Genomic DNA, 23374 nt, shown 5'->3' with positions numbered 1-23374 from the left:
TGGCCCTGGCTGGTTGGCTCAGCGGTAGAGCGTCGGCCTGGCGTGCGGGGGACCCGGGTTCGATTCCCGGCCAGGGCACATAGGAGAAGTGCCCATTTGCTTCTCCACCCCCACCCCTCCTTCCTCTCTGTCTCTCTTCCCCTCCTGCAGCCAAGGCTCCGTTGGAGCAAAGATGGCCCAGGCGCTGGGGATGGCTCCTTGGCCTCTGCCCCAGGCGCTAGAGTGGCTCTGGTCTCCGCAGAACAACGCCCCGGAGGGGCAGAGCATCGCCCCCTGGTGGGCAGAGCATCGCCCTTGGTGGGCGTGCCGGGTGGATCCCTGTCGGGCGCATGCAGTAGTCTGTCTGACTGTCTCTCCCCGTTTCCAGCTTCAGAAAAATACAAAAAAAAACCCCCAAAAAAAAAAAAAAAGAGTACTGGCAGTGTTGGAAAACAGGCTCATTTTATTTTGATTTTGAACCCTGGACCCTAGGAATACATTGCTCTTACCTTTGGCATTAGCCCTGGTAGCAGAAGTGGGCTGCTCCTTCTATAGAGATGGTAGTGGAAGGAAGGAAGTTCCAGTAATTATTGGGTTTTTCAATTTTTTTGTTTTTGTGACAGAGAATGAGAGAGATAGAGAGAGGGACAGATAGGGATAGACAGGCAGAAAGGGAGAGAGATGAGAAGTATCAATTGTTCATTGGGGTACCTTAGTTGTTCATTGATTGCTTTCTCACATGTGCCTTGACTGGGGGGCTACAGTAGAGCAAGTGATCCCTTGCTCAAGCCTTTGGGCTTCAAGCCAGTGACCTTTGGGCTCAAGCCAGCAATCATGGGGTCATGTCTATCATCCCATGCTCAAGTTGGGGACCCCGCACTCAAGCCGGTGAGCCCCGGATGGGTCTGTGCTCAAGCTGATGACCGCAGGTTTTTGAACCTGGGTCCTGCTGCTGTGGAAAACAGTTTGATAGTTCCTCAGAGTTCAACATAGAATTACTATCTGACACTGCAGTTCTTCCAGGTATATACCCAACCAAATGAAAAGTAGGTACTCAGATCCTAATTCTACCATTTCTAAACTGTCTGATGTTAGAAGAATTATTGAACCTCACCTGACTGGTGGTAGGTAGTACTGGGATAGAGCATTGACCTGGGATGCTGAGATCCAAGGTTCAAAACCCCGAGGTCGCCAACTTGAGCATGGACTCATCTGGCTTGACTGCAGGCTCACCAGCTTGAGTGTGGGGTCACTGGCTTGAGTATGGGATCAAAGACATGGTGTCATGGTTACTGGCTTGAGCCCAAAGGTGACTGGCTTGAAGCCCAAGGTTGCTGGCTTGAGCCCAAAGGTGACTGGCTTGAAGCCCAAGGTTGCAGGCTTGAGCCCAAAGGTGACTGGCTTAAAGCCCCAGGTTGTTGGCTTGAGCCCAAGGTCTCTAGCTTGAGCGAGGGGTCAATGGCTGAGCTGGAGCCACCGCCCCCACCTTCCCAGTCAAAGCACACATGAGAAGCAACCAGTGAACAACTAGAAGTGATGCAACTATGAGTTGATGCTTCTCATCTCTCCCTTCCTGTCTCTCTCTCTAAAAAAAGGAAACACCAACATAAAACAACTCTTTACTTTAGAGCAATGGTTTTTGAACTTTAACCTACATCAGAATTACCATCAGAGGCTTGTTAACGCAGACTGTAGGGTTTTTCCCAGATTCTGTAGGTCTAGAGCCAGGAACAAAAATGTGCATTTCCAACAAGCTCCCGGGTAATGCTGATGTAGCTGGTTTGGAGGTCACTCTTAGAGGAGCATTGCTTTAACCTTTTACAGATTGTGGACCTCTATTTACAATGTGATGTAAGCTTATGAACGCTCTCCCCCAAAAGATACATTCTCAGTTCTACATGTAGTTTCAAAGAGTTCATGGAACTGTTGATACCTAAAATACCCCAAAGAAACTATAGTATTGTATAGTGAATAAGGTAGACATTCACGGATGAGCATAAAATATTTGATAAGAAGCAGGACGGTGGCCATGGAAGTCGGAATCCGCTAAGGAATGTGTAACAACTCACCTGCCGAAAAAAAAAAAGAAAAAAAAAGATTAAATATTTTTAAATTAAAAATATATATATTTGATAAGAGCAATGAAGAAAACGTTTTCTAAATTCTGTTTTAGTTTTCTTTTGTGTATGTGTTTTTATTTGGAATTTAAAAGTCCTCACCAAAGTTTTGTAAATATAGACTGCTCAAAAAATAGATGAATGTATTTATAGAAATTACTACTTTCCATGCAGATTATTGTCATTGAATATCATTCTCTAAGTTCTTCATTTAACGAGAGAATTGCTATGAAGGAAGGCTGGTTAGAGGCTCAGGCAGGACATGGATTGATTCGCCATTGTTGGTTTATTCCTCAGCTTTGCAGATTCAGAAACTTAATTTTGTCAGTGTCCTCAGAATTAAATAGGCTGCCAGAACTAAGCAGCTCTTATGAGACACTGAATTATCAGATGCTGACATTAGTTTAAATAGATAACTAGACCTTTCCTGGAATAATAATGTGTTTAATTGTGTAATTAAGCAAATTTTATTTCAAAAGATGATGTTAGGCCCTGGTTGGTTGGCTCAGTGGTAGAGCGTCGGCCCGGTGTGTGGAAGACCTGGATTTGATTCCCGGCCAGGGCACACAGGAGAAGCACCCATCTGCTTCTCCACCCATCCCCCTCTCCTTCCTCTCTGTCTCTCTCTTCCCCTCCCGCAGCCAAGGCTCCATTAGAGCAAATTGGCCCGGGTGCTTAGGATGGCTCCTCAGCCTCCGCCTCAGGCTCTATCTAGAATGGCTCCAGCCACAATGGAACAGTGCCCCAGATGGGCAGAGCATCGCCCCCTGGTGAGCATGCCAGGTGGATCCTGGTTGGGCACATGCAGGAGTCTATCTGACTGCCTCCCCGTATCTAACTTCAGAAAAATACAAAAAAAAACCCCAAAAAACCCAAAAAGATGATGTTAGTAGTTATAGGCTTATTCTCACATATATACTGCTCACAAAAATTAGGGGATATCTCAAAATGAATATAAAGTGATAAAATATACCCTAATTTTTGTGAGCAGTGTAGTTAGCTTAAACCTTTATACACATAACTATTTTATAAATGTAAATTATATTTCTTAGTATCAAGCTACTTGAGGAAGGATCAAGTGATCTGTCCAAACCCAGCTAATTAAGTGACACCAGTGAGACTACTATTTAGGTTTTCTGATTTCATTTCTGGGCTTTTCTTGTATAGCAGAGTTTCCTTCCTGAGTATATACATGTTATTATTTTCTGACTTTTTATAAGGACTACTTCTATTTTATGCTTACCAAACTCTGCTTTTTGATATAGCATAATATATATGCCCATCTTGCTCACTGATTCATGAATTTCCTGAAGGTAGAGGTCATACTTTATTCTAAAGCCATCTACACATTCAGCAAATATATATTGAGCACCTACTATGTGCCAGGCACTTACAGAGTTTAAATTTAGTGGTAAGTAGTTAAACATTAATTGAATTTGTGTTTTTATTTTTCCAGTGTATCCAGAGTGTGTACACCAATAAAATCATAAGCAGTGATCGAGATCTCTTGGCAGTGGTGTTCTATGGTACTGAGAAGGACAAAAACTCAGTGAATTTCAAAAATATATATGTCTTACATGAGTTGGATAATCCAGGTCAGTGGTATTCTTTTTATTTTTTATTTTTTATTTTTTTTTTATTTTATTTTTTTCTTAAGCTGGAAACGGGGAGAGACAGTCAGACAGACTCCCACATGCGCCCGACCGGGATCCACCCGGCACGCCCGTGGGCGACGCTCTGCCCACCAGGGGGCGATGCTCTGCCCCTCCGGGTCGCTCTGCCGCAACCAGAGCCACTCTAGCGCCTGGGGAGAGGCCAAGGAGCCATCCCCAGCGCCCGGGCCATCTTTGCTCCAGTGGAGCCTTGGCTGCAGGAGGGGAAGAGAGAGACAGAGAGGAAGGAGGGGGCAGGGGTGGAGAAGCAAATGGGCGCTTCTCCTGTGTGCCCTTGCCGGGAATCGAACCCGGGTCCCCCGCATGCCAGGCCGACGCTCTACCGCTGAGCCAACCGGCCAGGGCCCAGGTCAGTGGTATTCTAAGATTAACTTTTCTCTTACATGAGAAGGTTAAAATCCTGAACAAAGAGAGAAGGAAGCAGAGGACACCTTGACTAAGAGTATGCTTTCCTGCACTAGGGGGTCCTTACTGAGAGATGGACTTTTGCTCTATGGGTTAAACAACTCTAGGGTGATGGGGGACCTTCAGTCCTCCTGTTGGCCTTCTAAAGGCGTCTGCTGACACTGCTCTGACTTTTCTGCCAATTTGACTCCTTGTCTCCCATCAGGCGCTAAACGAGTGTTAGAGCTTGCACAGTTTAAAGGGCAGCAGGGAAAGAAACGTTTCCAAGACCAGCTTGGCTATGGATGTGACTACTCACTGAGTGAAGTGCTGTGGGTCTGTGCCAACCTCTTTAGCGATGTCCAGTTCAAGATGAGCCATAAGAGGATCATGCTTTTTACCAATGAAGATGACCCCCATGGCAATGACAGTGCCAAAGCCAGCCGGGCCAGAACCAAAGCTGGGGATCTCCGTGACACAGGTTGGCATTTTCCTCATTCCTTTAAATTGGCACTTAATTTTATTGTTTCCTTATACCTGATGTTAAACATTTGCTTTTCACTATTCAGAGTAAAAGGAAAGAATAAAGTGAAGCCAGAGGAAACACCTGTAACATTCTCAGTGAAAATGGCCAGGCCTAAAGGACTAAAGCACTAGCAGTCTAAAGGACACTACTTGAGGAAGATTTTCTTTTCTTTCTTTTTTTTTTTTTAAACAGGAGTCTTTTTTTTTAATTAATTAATTTATTTTGTGACAGAGACAGAGAGAGTACCAGAGTGCAGAGTGGAAGGGAGAGAGATGAGAAGCATCAATTCTTTGTTGTGGCACCTTAGTTTCTCAGTGATTGCTTTCTCTTATGTGCCTTGACCAGGGCGCTACAGCAGACCGAGTGACCCCTTGCTCAAGCCAGTGACCTTGGGTCCAAGCTGGTGAGCTTTGCTCAAACCAGATGAGCCTACACTCAAACTGGCAATATCGGGGTTTTGAACCTGGGTCCTCTGAATCCCAGTCCGATGCTTTATTCACTGCGCCACTGCCTGGTCAGGCGTCTTTTCTTTCTTTTTAAAAAAATGTATTGATTTTAGAGAGAGAGGAAGGGGGAGAGAAAGAGAGAGAGATAAGCATCAATTTGTTTCTGTATGTGCCCTGACTGGGTATCGAACCCCAACCTTTGTGTGTTGGGACAGCACTCTAACCAACCAATCTCTCTAGCCATGGCTAGACAGATTTTCTTGATTTTAATGCTACAGTGAATGGTGGTTATTTGAATACATTGTCTGAAATCATTATAGGAGCTGATTCCCTTATAGCTGCTTTCTCTAATTCCTGAAATGTTAATAAAATGTTTAGTTCTTTCAGAACTTTAAAAAGCATATTAGGCCTGACCTGTGGTGGCGCAGTGGATAAAGCGTCGACCTGGAAATGCTGAGGTCGCCAGTTCGAAACCCTGGGCTTGCCTGGTCAAGGCACATATGGGAGTTGATGCTTCCAGCTCCTCCCCCTTCTCTCTCTCTATCTCTCCTCTCTCTCTCTCTGTCTCTCCCTCTCCTCTCTAAAATGAATAAATAAAAAATGAATTAAAAAAAAAATTAAAAAAAAAAAAAAAAAAGCATATTAGAGCCTGGCCAGGCAGTGGCGTAGTGGATAGAGTGTTGGACTGGGATGTGGAAGACCCAGGTTCGAGACCCCAAGGTCGCCAGCTTAAGCGCGGGCACATCTGGTTTGAGCAAAGCTCACCAGCTTGGACCCAAGGTCTCTGGCTCGAGCAAGGAGTTACTCGGTCTGCTGTAGCCTCACTGTCAAGGCACATATGAGAAAGCAATCAATGAACAACTAAGGTGTCGCAGCGAAAAACTAATGATTGATGCTTCTCATCTCTCTTCGTTCCTGTCTGTCCCTATCTATCCCTCTCTCTGACACTCTTTGTCTCTGTAAAAAAAAAAAAAAAGCATATTAGAGCTTGCCTGACCAGGCTGTGGCACCGTGTATAGAGCATTGGACTGGGACGCGGAGGTCCCAGGTTTGAATCCCTGAGGTTGCAAGCTTGAGTGTGGGCTCATCCAGCTTGAGCACAGGCTCACCAGCTTCAGTGTGGGGTCGCAGGCTTGAGCATGGCATCATAGACATGACCTCATGGTCACTGGCTTGAGCCCAAGGTCGCTGGCTTGAGCAAGGGATCACTGGCTCGGCTGGAGCCCCCTGGTCAAGGCACATATGAGAAAGCAATCAACGAACAACTAAGGTGCTGCAACAAAGAATTGATACTTCTCATCTCTCTCCCTTCCTTACTGTCTGTCCCTATCTGTCCCTCTCTCTGAGTCTCTATCTGACTCTGTCAAAAAAAATGAAAAAAAGATATTTGAGCTTAACTGAAAAAAAAATTCTTGTTGAAAATTGCTTCCCCTCACTTTCGTCTCTCCTTGTCCCAGGTATCTTCCTCGACTTGCTGCACCTGAAGAAACATGGAGGCTTTGATATATCCTTATTCTACAGAGATATCATCAGTGTAGCTGAAGATGAGGACCTCGGGGTTCACTTTGAGGAATCGAGCAAGCTAGAAGACCTGTTGAGGAAGGTCCGTGCCAAGGAGACCAAGAAGCGCGCGCTCAGCAGGTACGCACTGAGCCCGGGCCAACTGCCCACAGGTCCCCTAACTGATCATAAACAATGCATGGCTTTGACCTCCTTGGCTGCTTAATTTTGGGCTGTGCCTCTACCTCACTGTGTTCCTCTAAAAAACTTGTCTGATTTCAGGATAGCACAAATTATTTGCTTCTCTTCCCTGGAAGGAGCTGGTAGATTTCTTCAAAATTACCCAGTCCCCCACTTTCTTGGGGTAAACAGTGTGGCCTAGCAGTATCCTCAGTTGCACCACAAGTTTATTGTCTGTTTTCTTCTCTGTAAATTGGGGATAACTGTAGTACCTGGCATAGAAAAAAAAAACCTCAGCAAGTGTTAGTTATTATCATTGTTGTTAAAATTGTGTTATTGTGATTTTTTTATAAATGAGACTGATAAGATCTAGCTTATTAGGCTATTGTCTTTGAGAGAGTTTTGGCATTGGAATCCTAAGGGATCCATAACATTTCTTCCTAAAGAGCATCAGGCTTTCCGAAGCAGAGAAAGAAAAATATCATATGACCTCACTCATTTGAGGAATCTAACAAACAATGTGAACTGAGGAGCGGAATGTGTTCTGCTACTGTGTGGCTGAGGCGAGGCATGTAACTTCTCTAAGCCTCAGCAAAATGGGAGCAAAACTGATACCTCCTCATAAAACTGCTGTGATGATCAAATGGGATACCCAGGCACAGTACTTGGCACATAGTAATTATTTATAAATGTTAGCTATTCTTACTGTTTTGTGGAAGAGTCATTATAGGATGCTTGATCTGAATAATGATACATTGGAGCTGTTTGAGAACTAAGAATGCCTTAGACCAAAGCCCAAGAAATTATTATACTTGTTTTTGCTATAATCAAATAATAAAATTACTTTTTTGCATAGTTATTGCATGCCAGGCACTGTCTTAAGTTCTTTGTGAACATATTAACTCAGTTTTAAGGACAATCCTTTGAGGTAGATTGAAACATAACACATTAAGCCCTGGCCGATTGGCTCAGCGGTAGAGCGTCGGCCTAGCGTGCGGAGGACCCGGGTTCGATTCCCGGCCAGGGCACACAGGAGAAGCGCCCATTTCCTCCGCCGTGCTTTCCTCTCTGTCTCTCTCTTCCCCTCCCGCAGCCAAGGCTCCATTGAAGCAAAGATGGCCCGGGGCTGGGGATGGCTCCTTGGCCTCTGCCTCAGGCGCTAGAGTGGCTCTGGTTGCAACATGGCGACCCCCAGGAAGGGCAGAGCATCGCCCCCTGGTGGGCAGAGCGTAGCCCCATGGTGGGCGTGCCGGGTGGATCCCGGTCGGGCGCATGCGGGAGTCTGTCTGACTGTCTCCCTGTTTCCAGCTTCAGAAAAATGAAAAAAAAAAAAAGAAACATACCCATTAATAATATTTATTAACCCAAGGACATTTCAGATGCAGTTAAACATATCAAGCAACCACGATGTTGCTGTGATGTTACACTGTAACTTTATCTTAACTTAGAGTTATGGCATTTTCAAGTTCAAATGGTACCTTAGTTTATAAATGTGAAAATTTAAGACTGGATGGGGGAGTAGTGGATTTTCTATTTTTTGTTTTGTTTTACAGAGACAGAGAGTCAGAGAGAGGGATAGACAGGGACAGACAAACAGGAATGGAGAGATGAGAAGCATCAATCATTAGTTTTTCATTGCGTATTGCGACACCTTAGTTGTTCATTGATTGCACCCTCATATGTGCCTTGACCACAGGCTTTCAGCAGACCAAGTAACCCCTTGCTCAAGCCAGCAACCTTGGGTCCAAGCTGGTGAGCTTTGCTCAAACCAGATGAACCTGTGCTCAAGCTGGTGACCTTGGGGTCTTGAACCTGCGTCTTCGGCATCCCAGTCCTATGCTCTATTCACTGCGCCACCGCCTGGTCAGGCTGGATTTGCTATTTTAAGTTAGAAATAGAACCAAGGTCACTTGTAGCCTAAGATTAGAGTGGACCATATTGGCCAGTCCTTTTTCCCACATACTAAAGTTCAGATGATACAGCATTTTTTTAAAAATTACTTTTGCAGATTGTGAAGTTTTTAATTGGTTGCGTTCATTGTCAGATCTCCTTCAGCAGTCTTTAGACAAATGAGTTTAACTGAGTCAGCCAGAATAATTTAAAAGAGGAAACCACAAAATGCTTGGTGTTGCGGCCTGACCTGTGGTGGCGCAGTGGATAAAGCGTCGACCTGGAAATGCTGAGGTCGCCGGTTCGAAACCCTGGGCTTGCCTGGTCAAGGCACATATGGGAGTTGATGCTTCCAGCTCCTCCCCCCTTCTTTCTCTCTGTCTCTCTCTCTCTCTCTTCTCTAAAAATGAATAAATAAAATATAAAAAAAATAAAAATAAAAAAAATAAAAAAAGCCTGACCGGGCGGTGGCGCAGTGGATAGAGGGTCGGACTGGGATGAGGAGGACCCAGGTTCGAGACCTCGAGGTTGCCAGCTTGAGCACAGGCTCATCTGGTTTGAGCAAAGCTCACCAGCTTGGACCCAAGGTCGCTGGCTCGAGCAAGGGGTTACTCAGTCTGCTGTAGCCCCACAGTCAAGGCACATATGAGAAAGCAATCAATGAACAACTAAGGTGTTGCAACGAAAAACTAATGATTGATGCTTCTCATCTCTCTCCATTCCTGTCTGTCTCTATCTATCCCTCTCTCTGACTCTCTGTCCCTGTTTAAAAAAAAAAAAAAATGCTTGGTGTTGCTAGTAATGCCATCTGCTACTAGTACTCACCTGGGGGCCACATAATGCATTACCAAAGGAGGCATAGTCAGTGCTTGCTCCAGGAACCAACATTTCTAGTTGTGCTCTGCCCCAATGCAGTGTTCTTTCCACTGTGTGAACCAATATACCTTTCTTCAACATGTTTTTTTTAAATTAATTAATTAATTAGTTATTTTATTTATTTATTATAGTGAGAGAGGAAGGGAGGGAGAACAGGAGAGACAGGATCATCAATCTGTTCCTGTATGTGCCCAGACTGGGGATCAAACAGGCAACCTCTGCTTTGGAACGATGCTCTAACCATCCGAGCTGTCTGGACAGGGCCCAGTATACCTTTGAATTAGTTGTAACTTGTTTAAAAATGTTTTCTCTTTCTTGTGTGTGACAGACAGAGAAAGGAACAGACAGACAGAAAGGGAGAGAGATAAGAAGCATCAATTCTTTGTGCGGCACCTTAGTTGTTCATTGACTGCTTTCCCATATGTGCCTTGACCGGAGGTACAGCAGACCCAGTGACCCCTTGCTCAAGCCAGCAAGCTTGGGCTCAAGCTGGTGAGCCTTGCTAAAACCAGATGAGCCAGCGCTGAAGCCTGCCACCTCGGGGTTTCAAACCTGGGTCCTCCGCGTCCCAATATGATGCTCTATCCACTGTGCCACTGCCTGGCCAGGCAAAGAAATGTTCTCTTTAAAGTCAATACTTTCACCTAAACATTCTACAACAGTAAAGATTGGGTTGTTAATCTGACACTTTTCTTCTTTTTGAAAAAGGCGATTAAAGCCATAAATTTCCCTCTGAATAGTGTTTTTAGCTGTATCCTATACCTTTTGATATGTTATATTTTCACTTTCATTTAGTTAAAAATAATTTAAAATTTTTCTTGTGATTTCTTCTTTGACCTCCTGGGTTACTTAGAATTGTATTGTTTAATTTTCAAACATTTGAGGTTTTCCCAGAATTCTTTCTACTGTGGATCTCTAACTTAGTTCCATTTTGGTTGAATAACATACTTTGTATGATTTCAGTCTTTTTGGATGTATTTAGACTTGTTTTGTGGCCCAGCATATGGTATATCCTAGTAGGGAATGTTCCATGTGTCTGAAAAGAATTTTTGTGTTGTACCTTTTTTCACAATATTGTATTATAAATATATTGCACATTACCATTATTGAACATAATTTTTAGAGATCCAATTGCTTCTTAAGATGTTGGTATGAATAATCTGGGGCAATATATCATAAAAGATATGTTCATGAGTTTTGAATCAGACATTCTAGAGTTTGAACACCAGTTTTTATTAGTTGTCCACCCTTAGACAAGTTAGGTAACATCTCTGAGCCTCCATGTTTTCATCTGTAAAAAGAATATTAATAAGGTTTATTGGTGGCAAGCACTAGAAACTGACTCTTGTCTAATTTCAGTATACTTAAGAAAAATTCTGAACAAGGTGGGTAGTATAGTAGCCAGAGTGGCACCAGGAATATAGATAGCAACAACTAATGACAGTGTATTCAGGGTACCACTAGCAGAAGCATCCATCTAGCCTGACCAGGCAGTGGCGCAATGGATAGAGCATCGGAATGGGTGCAGAGGGACCCAGGTTCGAGACCCCGAGGTCTCCAGCTTAAGCACGGGTTCATCTGGTTTGAGCAAAAAAAAAAAACAAAAAAAAAACCTCACCAGCTTGGACCCAGGTTGCTGGCTCGAGCAAGGGGTTACTTGGTTTGCTGAAGGCTCACGGTCAAGGCACATATGAGAAAGCAATCAATGAACAACTAAGGTGTCGCAACGAAAAACTGATGATTGATGCTTCTCATCTCTCTCTGTTCCTGTCTGTCTGTCCCTATCTATCCCTCTCTCTGACTCTCTCTCTGTCCCTGTTAAAAAAAAAAAAAGAAAGAAAGAAAGAAAGCATCCATCTAACCATGTTCTTCCTTGGTCATTACTTAAGACCCATACTCTGAAGAGAATAGGTCTGGTGGCTTGAGCCTGGGTCAGATATGCCCACCACTTGGTCAGGGAAAGGCAAAGCGCTTTGATTAATATTCACTCAGCCTGACCAGGCTGTGGTGCAGTGGATAGAGTGTTGGACTGGGACGCGGTGGACCCGGGTTCAAAACCCTGAGGTTGTGGGCTTGAGCGTGGGCTCACCTGGCTTGAGCAAGGGCTCACCAGCTTGAGTGCGGGATTGGCTGGCTTGAGCGTGGGATCATAGATAGGACCCAGTGATCGCTGGCTTGAGCCCAAAGGTTGCTGGCTTAAAGCCCAAGGTCGCTGGCTTGAGCCCAAGGTTGCTGGCTTGAGCAAGAGGTCACTTGCTCTGCTACAGCCCCCTAGTCAAGGCACATATGAGAAAGCAATCAATGAACAACTAAGGAGACTAAAGAGCCGCAACAAAAAGGTGATGCTTCTCATCTCTCTCCCTTCCTGTCTGTCTGTCCCTGTCTCTGTCTCTCTGTCTCTGTCACACATACACTCACACACACACAAGAAAACTGCAGTGGCAGCAGGGTGGTTCCTATAAAAGAATCAGGGTTTCATTGTTAAAAGAAGGGAGAATGGGTACTAGACAAGCAGAAACAACAGGTAATCCAATACAGAATTTACAGGGTTATGACAAGTGAGTGAATGGCTGTAACAGGATTGGAATTGTGCTGGGCTCACTAAAAATAACCATTATTTGTATTACAGTACATTTATCATTCAAACAGTTAATATATTCTGAAAATAATTTTTGTGGTACAGGCCCTGAGATGGTATTATAGCAAACTCCACTGTATTATTAAAATGAGTTATATTTATATTCTAAGAGCTTGTTTAGGGAGAATAAAGCAAATTAAGGCTTGGGTGCCATTAAGGAATTTTAGATCGGAAAGTATAATCTTTCAGTCTATGCTTTATTTCTTTATCCTCCAGGTTGAAGTTGAAGCTCAGCAAAGATATAGCACTCACTGTCGGCATTTATAACATGGTCCAGAAGGCTTTCAAACCTCCTCCAATCAGGCTTTATCGGGAAACGAATGAACCAGTGAAAACCAAGACACGGACATTTAATGTAAATACAGGCAGTTTGCTTCTGCCAAGTGACACCAAGAGGTCTCAGGTAGGCCTGCCTGTTTACTGAATCTTTGTTCCATGGGAGTTAACAGGGAGGGGAAACACTGATCAGCCTACTCAACTCAGTTAGCTTTCATGTGCTCATCTTTCTTTCTGTTTTTTATTTTATTTTATTTTATTTATTGACTTTAGAAAGAGAAGAGACAGAGAGAGAAAGAGCGGGGAAGAGCAGGAAGCATCAACTCATAGTAGTTGCTTCTCATACGTGCCTTTACTGAGCAAGACCAGGGTTTCAAACCTGCAACTTTCAGGTCAACGCTTTATCCACTGTGCCACCACCAGTCAGGCCATGTGCGGGTCTTTCTAGCCAGGCTGTTAAAACAAAATTATTACTCTTTGGAACTATGGCATCTACATCAATGATACCTTGAGAGTTAGAAAGTTAGAGCCAGTGTTTGAAAGAAATGTCAGTGAAAACTTTAGGCCTTGCTCACTCAGCACAGTCTGCTCCGTGTCTGAGAGTCTGATTCCTTGCTCAGGTACAATAGCAGAAAATGCTTATATTTAACTAGGGAGATGAGGAGCTATGGAAAGTGTTAGGTGCCAAGTGTGCTTTTTCTTGGGAGAGAATTTTTCTGTTTGGCCAGACTAACCAAATATTTTTTTTGCTTAGAAATGATACACATATATCTTTCTTAATCTGAAAGACAGACTTAGAATGCAGAACATTATCTTCCCTCATCCTCTCACCTTTACTCAGTCTGTGAAAGGATTGATACCTAAAAATAAAAGCAAAGAATTATCCATTTTGATTCAAGATGTGGGAGAGAATCTGAAATTTTGTGTAAGTTCAGGACCTAGAAGGATCAACTAAATGACTAAAACTAGATATTTTGATTTAGCTGATGAGATGGTTTTTGGAGCACAAATTTCAAGCCAACGTGTTCTGCCCTGCTTTCTGCAGGAGAGAAGAAGAAGAAATTTCCTATTCCATTTTGGAAATAATTCTTTTTTTGGACAGCTTCCCTTGGACCTCAGGGGAGAAAGAGAGATTCTCTCCATGAGGGATAAAAGAGGCTAAAGAGGTGTGGGCCTGCTGGGAGTGGGGAGAGCACCTGTCCTGGGGAAAGAAGCGGGTGGGGAAAGGCCCAAGTGTGCTCCATAGAGAGTGCAGCTCAAAATACTGTATTTCCCTGTGTATAAGACGCACCTTTTCCTGAAAAATTTTGGGTCTAAAAACTGGGTGTGTCTTATACAGTGGTTGTAGATTTTTTTACTTGCATTTAAAAAATGTGACATTTCAAATGCCATAGATAGAACTGAGGACAAGGCAATATATGAAGACAGTGATTTGTCATCAGACACAGATGAGGACAAGCTAACAGATGGGAGTTTTGACAGTGATGAGGAGTTGTATGAATTTAGCTGTTTACTTTTTTTTTTTTTTTTTACAGAGACAGAGAGTCAGAGAGAAGGATAGACAGGGACAGACAGACAGACAGAAATGGAGAGATGAGAAGCATCAATCATTAGTTTTTCGTTGTGCGTTGCAACACTGTAGTTGTTCATTGATTGCTTTCTCATATGTGCCTTGACCGTGGGCCTTCAGCAGACCAAGTAACCCCTTGTTTGAGCCAGCAACCTTGGGCTCAAGCCGGTGAGCTTTTGCTCAAACCAGATGAGCCCGCACTCAAGCTGGTGACCCTGGGGTCTCAAACCTGGGTCCTTCCGCTCTATCTACTGCGCCACCACCTGGTCAGGCGAGGAGTTGTATGGATTTTATGATGAATAAAACTTGAGTTTAATAACTTTTTTTTTTTTTTGTCTTTTTCTGAAGCTGGAAATGGGGAGGCAGTCAGACAGACTCCCACGTGCGCCTGACCGGGATCCACCCGGTACGCCCACCAAGGGGCGATGCTCTGCCCATCCGGGGCATTGCTCTGTCGCGACCAGAGCCACTCTAGCGCCTGAGGCAGAGGCCAAGGAGCCATCCCCAGCGCCCGGGCCATCTTTTGCTCCAATGGAGCTTCGGCTGCAGGAGGGGAAGAGAGAGACAGAGAGGAAGGAGAGGGGGAGGGGTGGAGAAGCAGACGGGCACTGTGTCCCCTGGCCTCTCCTGTGTGCCCTGGCCGGAATCAAACCTGGGACTTCTGCACGCCAGGCCGACGCTCTACTACTGAGCCAACCGGCCAGGGCCTAATAACTTTTTGAAATACATTTTTTTCCCCAAATTTTGGGCCCCAAAATTAAGGTGTGTCTTATACACATGAGCATCTTATTCATGGGGAAATACGGTAATTTATTTTCCATGTTGACTTATTCATGAGAAGCTCTTCTAATCAGTGAGTTTTTTTCTTGATCCAATGTACCTACAAAAAAAAAATCTTGAGGACTCTGTTTTTCATAAAACCCAAATTTGACTCAGTTTACTAAGTTCTATTACTAATCACATATTTAGAATCAAAATGCAAATGGTAAAGTTTGGACATAGTACTTATATGTGTTTGTGTATCTGCCTCCCACACTGAGACCCAGCATACTACCTGACATAAATAGGTGTGCTTGGAGCAGCCTTTGTGTGTCAAGGATGAGCACACAGTACAGGTTAAATGAAGAAGGAATAAATGCTTGAAGAGTAGGGCTTTCGGCACCAGACAGATATGGGTTTCAAGTCCAATTCAGTTGTATAATCTGAAGCAAGTTACCAACCACTGAGCCTCAGTTCACTAACCTGTAAAATAATTTTTTTTGACAGAGACAGAGATGTTTCAGAGAGAGGGACAGATAGGGACAGACAGACAGGAAAGGAAAGATGAGAAACATCAATTCTTTCATTGCAGAACTTTAGTTGTTCATTGATTGCTTTCTCATATGTGCCTTGACCGGGGTGGGGAGTGGCTACAGCAGAGCGAGTGACTCCTTGCTCAAGCCAGAGACCTTGGGCTCAAGCTAGCGACCTTGGGCTCAAGCCAGCAACCTTTGGGCTCAAGCCAGCAGCAACCATGGGGTCATGTCTATGACCTTACGCTCAAGCCAGAGACCCTGCGCTCAAGCCAGCAACTTCGGGGTTTTGAACCTGGGTCCTCCACGTCCTAGTCCGACACTCTATCCACTGTGTCACTACCTGGTCAGGCTGTAAAACAGTTTTTACTATCTACCGCTGAGGATTGGCACAAAAGATACATTGGATGACAAACTTAAAGGGCCTGCTGGGCACTCAGTAAGTGTTAATTTCTGGTGGTAGACGGATGATGCCCTAGTGAGCCATACTTCTGCTCCTCAGAAGAGAGCTGGCTTTGACTTACTAGGGTCACGTGGCAACCATTTCACATCTCCAGCAGCTTCTCTTTGTGGTTCCTCCTTGTCCCCTGCCTTTAGATCTATGGGAGTCGTCAGATTGTGCTAGAGAAAGAGGAGACGGAACAGCTAAAACGGTTTGATGAACCCGGTTTGGTCCTCATCGGTTTCAAGCCCTTGATAATGCTGAAGAAGCACCATCACCTAAGACCCTCCCTGTTCGTGTACCCTGAGGAGTCCCTGGTCAATGGTAAGTGGCACAGACCAAGCGTAAATGAATGAGTTGCACAGGAGGCAACTTGCTGAGTAGCATTTCCTAAAGGAGTGCTGCTTGGACACTGTGTAGGGTGTGTTATTGGGTACTTTGAAAGTGTTTCATACTTAAAATAAATTTTGGAAATGTGGGACTAAACTCAACGAAAGAGATTGCTTTAGGACGTATAATATGCTGATATGAATTATGAATGTCCAGGAGGAACTATGCAATTACTATTTTAAAAACTTAATTCCTGTGGAATTCTTTCTTTAAGGCAGGTGTCCCCAAACTACAGCCCGTGGGCCGCATGCGGCCCCCTGAGGCCATTTATCCAGCCTGGCCGCACTTCCGGAAGGGGCACCTCTTTCATTGGTGGTCAGTGAGAGGAGCACTGTATGTGGCGGCCCTCCAACCGTCTGAGGGACAGTGAACTGGCCCCCTGCTTTAAGGCATCAGTTAGAGAGTTTGAAAAAAAAAACCCCAAAACTTCTTCCATAGTGTTGGCAATTGAAGATGATATGAACTCGGCCATTGTGTTTATTTTGTTGCCCAGACCTATATTTCTCTGTGCTATATAGCTAATGAACTCTCTTGATTTGACCTGATTGGTTTTCGGTAGCAACTGGGGCTTATGTCATTAATCTGAAACTGACTAATAATTCACACTCCTAAATAGAGTATTTGAGGCTTCCAATTTCTTATTCCTTTCCATACCTCTGTTGTCCCAACTTTCCCCTTAGCTCTGGGTCAGTCACCCCTTACGTATTGAAGTGTTATGAGCCCTGTTTTTTTTTTTTAAGATTTTATTTATTGATTTAGAGGCGAGAGAGAGAGAGAGAAAGGCAGGGGGAGGAGTGGGAAGCATCAACTCATAGTTGCCTTGATGGGGCAAGCCCAGGGTTTCAAACCAGTGACCTCAGCATCCCAGGTCAATGTTCCATCCACTGTGCCACTACAGGTCAAGCTTATCATAAACCTTTTAAGAAATGGAAGAAAGCCTGACCAAGCGGTGGTGCATTGGATAGAGCGTCGGACTGGGGTGCAGAGGACCCAGGTTCGAAACCCTGAGGTTGCCAGCTTGAGCGCAGGCTTATCTGGTTTGAGCAAGGCTCACTAGCTTGAGCCCAAGGTCGCTCTGCTGTAGCCCCCTGGTCAAGGCACATATGAGAAAGTAATCAATGAACAACTAAGGTGCTGCAGTGAAAAATTGATGCTTCTCATCTCTTTTCCTTCCTGTCTGTCTGTCCCTATCTGTCCCTCTGTCACACACACACACAGACACACACACACACACACACAAAATGGAAGAAAAATTGTAGGCTTATAGCATTGGCAAAGAGGGATGTAGACCCCTGGAATGTTTTTTTTCCAGGGAGCTCAACCTTGTTCAGTGCTCTCCTCACCAAGTGTCTGGAGAAGGAGGTCATGGCAGTGTGCAGATACACCCCTCGCCAGAACATCCCCCCTTATTTTGTGGCCTTGATGCCTCAGGAAGAGCAGCTGGATGACCAGAAAGTTCAGGCGACTCCCCCAGGTATGTGGAAGAGATATTTTCAGTACTTCTGAACCTTGCTTAGACTTTGGAATCACTCATGGAATTCCAACTCAGACCTGCTGTATCAAGAGTCTCCAGGAATGCGGCCTGGGAAGTGTGAGTTTTTAAAATTTCACAGGTGAGTCTGACATACAAGGCTGCCTGATATGGTTGTACAATTCAAGTATGCACAACTATACAAGGCAGCTCTGCAGCCAGGGTTGAGGGTTGACTGCACAGGGACTGTTTGCAGGTTACTGACACAAACAAGTTCATGGGGGTCTTACTGCTGACACCTTTCTTTACTAATAGCTGTTGTTTGGCATGGTTGTAATGTGTTTTTATTGTTTTGTATCCATTGATTTTTAGAGAGAGAGAGGAAAGGAGAGACAGAGAGAGAAATATTGACTTATTCCAATTATTTATGTCATCATTGGTTGATTCTTGTATGTGCCCTGACCAGGGATCGAACCCACATCCTCAGCATGTTGGGATGATGCTTTAACCAACTGAGCCACTTGGCCACGTCCGGCACCCTTGTAATGTTTAACATTTGGTTTATTTCCTGATACACTAAGGCAATGAGTTATAGTGGAAAGATCTATTAACTTGAAGGAGAGGAGAAGGGGGGCGAGCAGAAAGCATCAACTTGTAGTAGTTGCTTTTCGTATGTGCCTTGACCCGACAAGCCTGGGGTTTAGAACCAGCAACCTTAGCATTCCAGGTTAATGCTTTATCTACTGCACCACCACAGGTCAGATTGAAAGTTGCTTACTTTCTTTTGATTTAGGCACATCTTTGCTATTTGTTAGCCAGCCAATTTGGGCAAGTAATTCAACCTTTCTTTTTATACTACTTATCTGCAGAGATGAGAATTCTGGAATACCTATCTCTCAAGGTTGTTTAACATTTTAAATCAGTTAATAAACATACAAGTGCCTAGCACAGAGTAGCCTAACAGATGGTAGTCTTCCTTCTTTTTTAACCATGCTAATAAATATAAACTTTATAAAGTGACTCTGAACCTATTATATTTCTTTCTTTTTCTTTTTCTTAACAAGAGAGAGTGAGAGAGAGAGATGAGAAACACCAACTCATAGATGTGGCACTTTAGTTGTTCATTGATTGTTTTCTCATACCTGCCTTGAGAGGGGTAGGGGGGTTCCAGCTAAGCCACTGACTCCTTGCTCAAGCCAGTGAGCTTGAGCTTCAAGTCACTGACCTTTTGGGCTCAAGCCAGCGACCATAGGATCATGTTGATGATCCCACGCTCAAGCTGGCAACCCTTCGCTCAAGCCGGATGAGCCTGCATTCAAGCTGACGACCTTTTGGTTTCAAACCTGGGACCTCAGTGTCCCAGGTTGATGCTCTATCCACTGTGCCACCACCAGTCAGGCTGAACCTACTGTATTTCTAACCCTGGTCATCACAATGCTCAGGAATAGCTTTGTATGTCAGTTATTATGCTGTTATCTCTCAGCTCCAAATTCACCCTTTAATGCTCTGAGGCTGAGCATTGAACACCTACTTTCTCCTTTGCCGCTGGCTCTAAGTGAGGCTCTATTAAGAGCAGGTGCTAGAGGCCCTGGCTGGTTAGCTTAGTTAGTTGGAGCATTGTCCTGATACAACAAGGTTATGGGTTCAATCCCTGGTTAGGGCACACACAGGAATCAACGAATGAATTCATAAATAAGTGGGACAACAAATTGATGTTTCTCCTCTCTCTCTCTAAAAAAAAGTCTCTTCCTCTGTCTCTCTCTAAAAAAATAAAATCAGTTGAAGAACAGGTGCTAGGGGAAACTACAGAGCAGAGGAGGGCAAAGGGACTTGCTCATCCCTCTAGCTCAGTGCCGTCAGCATTGCCTGCGAGGGCCCTTCTCAGGGCAGCAGCACTTTGTTTCAATGTCCAGATTTCTCAGTCTTTCTAGAACCAGCCGGTGACTGGAACAAGACAGGCTGATTGCCCCCATTTCTTCCCTTCAGCATGTGGTAGAAGGTGGGGGAATAAAGGGGTTGCTCAGAGGAGGGCCTGATGGAGCTGGGACTTAGTCCTCTGGGGAGCAGACACTGTCCAGCTGGCGCTGGTGTATCAGAAGAGTGGGAGGTGGAACCAGCTGCTGCCACCAGGTAGAGAGGCCTGGAAACAGCAAAAGGAACGGGAAGCATATGGGGATGAGCACTCCTATGTTGGGGTCACCCTCTGGAGGAAGTCTGTTAGGCAGATGCTAATAGAAATCAGCCGGTAAAGGAGAAATGAGGTCTGCAGGGTCCTATCCTCAGCATCACAGGACGTAGAAGGGTGAATTTGGAGCTGAGGGACAAACAACAGCTCAGTCACGGAAACCTTTTATTAAATCTCAGAAACCTTATCTCCCTTCCAGGCTTTCTTCTTGTCTTCTTGCCCTATGCCGATGATAAACGGAAGGTGGTCTTTACTGAAAAAGTCACAGCAAACCCAGAGCAGGTGGACAAGATGAAGGCTATTGTTCAGAAGCTCCGCTTCAAATACAAGTGAGTAGTGGGCCAATCACAGGCTTTCTTCTAGAACTGCCTCCTGAGTTGAAAGTCTTATTGAAAATTCGAGTTAACCATAGACCAAGAGAAAGGAATTTTACTCTTTTCACTTAACGAATTGATTAATACTTTTTAAAAGCAATCTAGAGGCCCTGGCCAGGTAGTTCAGTTGGTTAGAGCATCATACCGATACACCAAGATTGTGGGTTCGATGCCCAGTCAGGGCCCATATAAGAATCAACCAGTGGCCTGACTAGGCAGTGGTACAGTGGATGGAGCTAAAAAAAAAAAAAAGAAGACGAATCAACCAATGAATGCATAAATAAGTAGAACAACAAATTGATGTTTCTCTTTCTCTCACCCCCATTCTAAAATTTTTTGTTTGTTGTTTTGTGACAGAAAGATAGAGAGAGGGGACAGACAGGAAGGGAGAGAGATGAGAAGCATGAATTCTTCATTGTGGCACCGTAGTTGTTCATTGATTGCTTTCTCATAAGTGCCCTGACCAGGGGGCTACAGCAGAATGAGTGACCCCTTTGCCCAAGCCAGCGACCTTGGGCTTAATCAGTGACCTTGGACTTCAAGCCAGGGACCTTTGTGCTCAAGCCAGTGACCATGGGTCATGTCTCTGATCCCACACTCAAGCCAGTGACCCCATGCTCAAGCTGGTGAGCCCACGCTCAAGCTGGTGACCTTGGAGTTTTGAACCTGGCTCTTCTGTGTCCCAGTTCGATGCTCCATCCACTGCGCCACTGCCTGGTCAATCTCATTTATTCTTCATAAGAGCCCTGAAAGCTGGGTTTCATGCCCATTTTACAGATGAAGAAAATGAGGCTTTGAGGAGACAGGCAGCTTGTGCAGGCTCATCCAGCAGGAAAGAGCTAGGTCTTTCTGAGTGTAGATTCTTTCTCTTTTACCCTCGTGCTGCTACTGAGTATGGAAAGAAAGAAACCTCACATTCATATATCCCCACCTCCCATCATCTCTTCTTCGTCTTTTCTCTGAACTTACATAGAACAACCTCCTCCGTTTCCATCTTTTCCCAAAGCTTCCAGTGACAGACAGGTGAGCAGGTTTTATTCACTTTTAAATTAGATTTTGGTTCTCTAGCATCAGACAGTAAGTTGAAAATTGGAGAGAGAGCCTGACCTCCTGACCTGTGGTGGTGCAGTGGGATAAAGCATCGACCTGGAACACTGAGGTCATCAGTTTGAAACCCTGGGCTTGCCTGGTCAAGGCACATATGAGAGTTGATGTTTCCCACTTCTCCCCCCTTCTCTCTCTCTCTCTCCTAAAAATTGAATAAAGTTTATTAAATAAAGTTTTAAAATAAAATTTAAAAAAGAAAATTGAAGAGAGAGAAGTTGATTCAAGAGATAACATTCCTAAGTCTTTTATTTGGGGTCATTTTTTCAGATGATCTTGGACCTGCGCTGAGTTGGATTTATTTAATTTTATTATTTTTTAAATGTTTACTTTTTTTTTTTTTTTTTTTTTTTAGACAGAGAGAAAGTCAGAGAGAGGGATAGATAGGGACAGACACAGGAATGTAGAGAGACAAGAAGCATCAATCATTAGTTTTTCGTTGTGACACCTTAGTTGTTCATTGATTGCTTTCTCATATGTGCCTTGACCGCGGGCCTTCAGCAGACCGAGTAACCCCTTGCTTGAGCCAGTGACCTTGGGTTCAAGCTGGTGAGCTTTGCTCAAACCAGATGAGTCCGCGCTCAAGCTGGCAACCTCGGGGTCTCGAACCTGGTCTCAATCCTCTGCATCCCAGTCCGATGCTCTATCCACTGCGCCACCACCTGGTCAGGCTAAATGTTTACATTTTAAAAAAAAATTATTTATTGGTTTTACAGAGGGGTTAAAGAGCATATCAACTCGTAGTTGCTTCACCTTAGCCATTCCTTGCTTGCTTGTCATACATGCGTTGACTGGGCAAGCCCAGGGTTTCGAACCAGGGTCCTCAGTATTCCAGGTCAACTCTTAACTGCTGCACCACCACAGGTCAGGCACATTTTATTTTTAAATTTATTTGTCGGCCCTGGCTGGTTAGCTCAGTTGGTTAAGAGTGTTCTGCAATGACAAGGTTGAGGGTTCGATCTCGTCAGGGCACACAAGGGAAGTAACCAACGAATGCACGACCGAGTGGAAAAAACATTAGGCCTTGGCCAGATAGCTCAGATATCTTGGAGCACAGAGGTTGCCAGTTCAATTCCCTAGTCAGGGCACATACAGGAGCAGCTCAGTGTTCCTGACTCTCCCTGCCTCTCTCAAAAAAAACTTTTTTAAAATTTATGTCCCCATTATTATTGTTTTAACAGAAGTGACAGCTTTGAGAACCCAGTGCTACAGCAGCACTTCAGGAACCTGGAGGCCTTGGCTTTGGATTTGACAGAGCCGGAGCAAGCAGCAGATCTGATATGTAAGAGGGCTACCACTGAGCTGAAGTCTTGGTCATGGAAGGCTTTCTTATTGATCTCACCTTGAACAGTAATGTGGATGCATTTCCCAGTACCTTCTCAGGACTTGCCCTCGTTGTCCAGCCCATCTCTGTCTGAGAGATTTTCTATGCTAGCTTAGACTGCCTCAGAAAATATTTGCCTGGTCATTCAGTGAGAGGAGGAGAAAGTGCCAGGCTTCTGAGACCTGTCTCTGAACCAGGCTGCCCCATGGCTACATGATAGTAAAAGTTTTTTAAAAAAAGTCATTTATACCGTTTATTATGTGCTTACTCTATGCCTGGTACTGTCTTATCCTCATCCATTTAGTCTTCATAACTGAAGTAGGCACTGCATTTGTCTTGGGCAATGCTCCTGGTACCCCAGCCGTTCTCTCCTGCCTGTCCCCACACCTCATTCCATCAGTAGGTCTTGTCAGCTGTATAACTTTTCAAGTTTATAGTTCAGTCCTAATGCCTGCACAGTCTCCACAAACACACGGCTTCAGCCTTTTGTCTCACTTGTCTTTATTCAGTTCATACTCCACACAGCTGTCAGGGTGGTCTTTCTAAAATGCAGATCTGATCATGTTGCCACCTTGCTCATAGCCCCTCCGTGTTTCGCACGGTTTTGATAAGTTTTAATGCCTGAGCAGGCTTTCAAGGTTTCTATGACCTCGCTATGCCTGCCTTTCCAGCCTCCTTGGATCCTGCCCTCTTCATACTCTGTCTTCAAGTTGTATATCAATCATCTGCTGTTTCTC

The 23374-nt window shown here is 44.5% G+C and overlaps 1 protein-coding gene across 6 annotated transcripts in view; it reads left to right on the top strand.

The window, feature by feature from the left end:
• Positions 1-23374, top strand: part of XRCC6 (X-ray repair cross complementing 6) — a 62179-nt gene that overhangs the window by 35106 nt on the left and 3699 nt on the right. For 5 of the 6 annotated variants that reach the window (XM_066256885.1, XM_066256896.1, XM_066256875.1 and 2 more), the window contains 8 exons: positions 3553-3691; positions 4380-4634; positions 6583-6766; positions 12426-12612; positions 15945-16113; positions 17492-17653; positions 20035-20164; positions 22495-22595. In XM_066256885.1, the coding sequence (XP_066112982.1) occupies positions 3553-3691; positions 4380-4634; positions 6583-6766; positions 12426-12612; positions 15945-16113; positions 17492-17653; positions 20035-20164; positions 22495-22595 (1327 nt within the window). The remainder of the gene's footprint in view (positions 1-3552; positions 3692-4379; positions 4635-6582; positions 6767-12425; positions 12613-15944; positions 16114-17491; positions 17654-20034; positions 20165-22494; positions 22596-23374) is intronic. The other variant, XM_066256913.1, reaches the window with a different exon arrangement.

This window comes from Saccopteryx bilineata, chromosome 1 (genome assembly GCF_036850765.1).
Source record: "Saccopteryx bilineata isolate mSacBil1 chromosome 1, mSacBil1_pri_phased_curated, whole genome shotgun sequence".
NCBI classification, from domain to species: domain Eukaryota; kingdom Metazoa; phylum Chordata; class Mammalia; order Chiroptera; family Emballonuridae; genus Saccopteryx; species Saccopteryx bilineata.
Note: the sequence above shows the minus strand (reverse complement) of the source record. Positions and strands in the feature narration are given on the sequence as shown.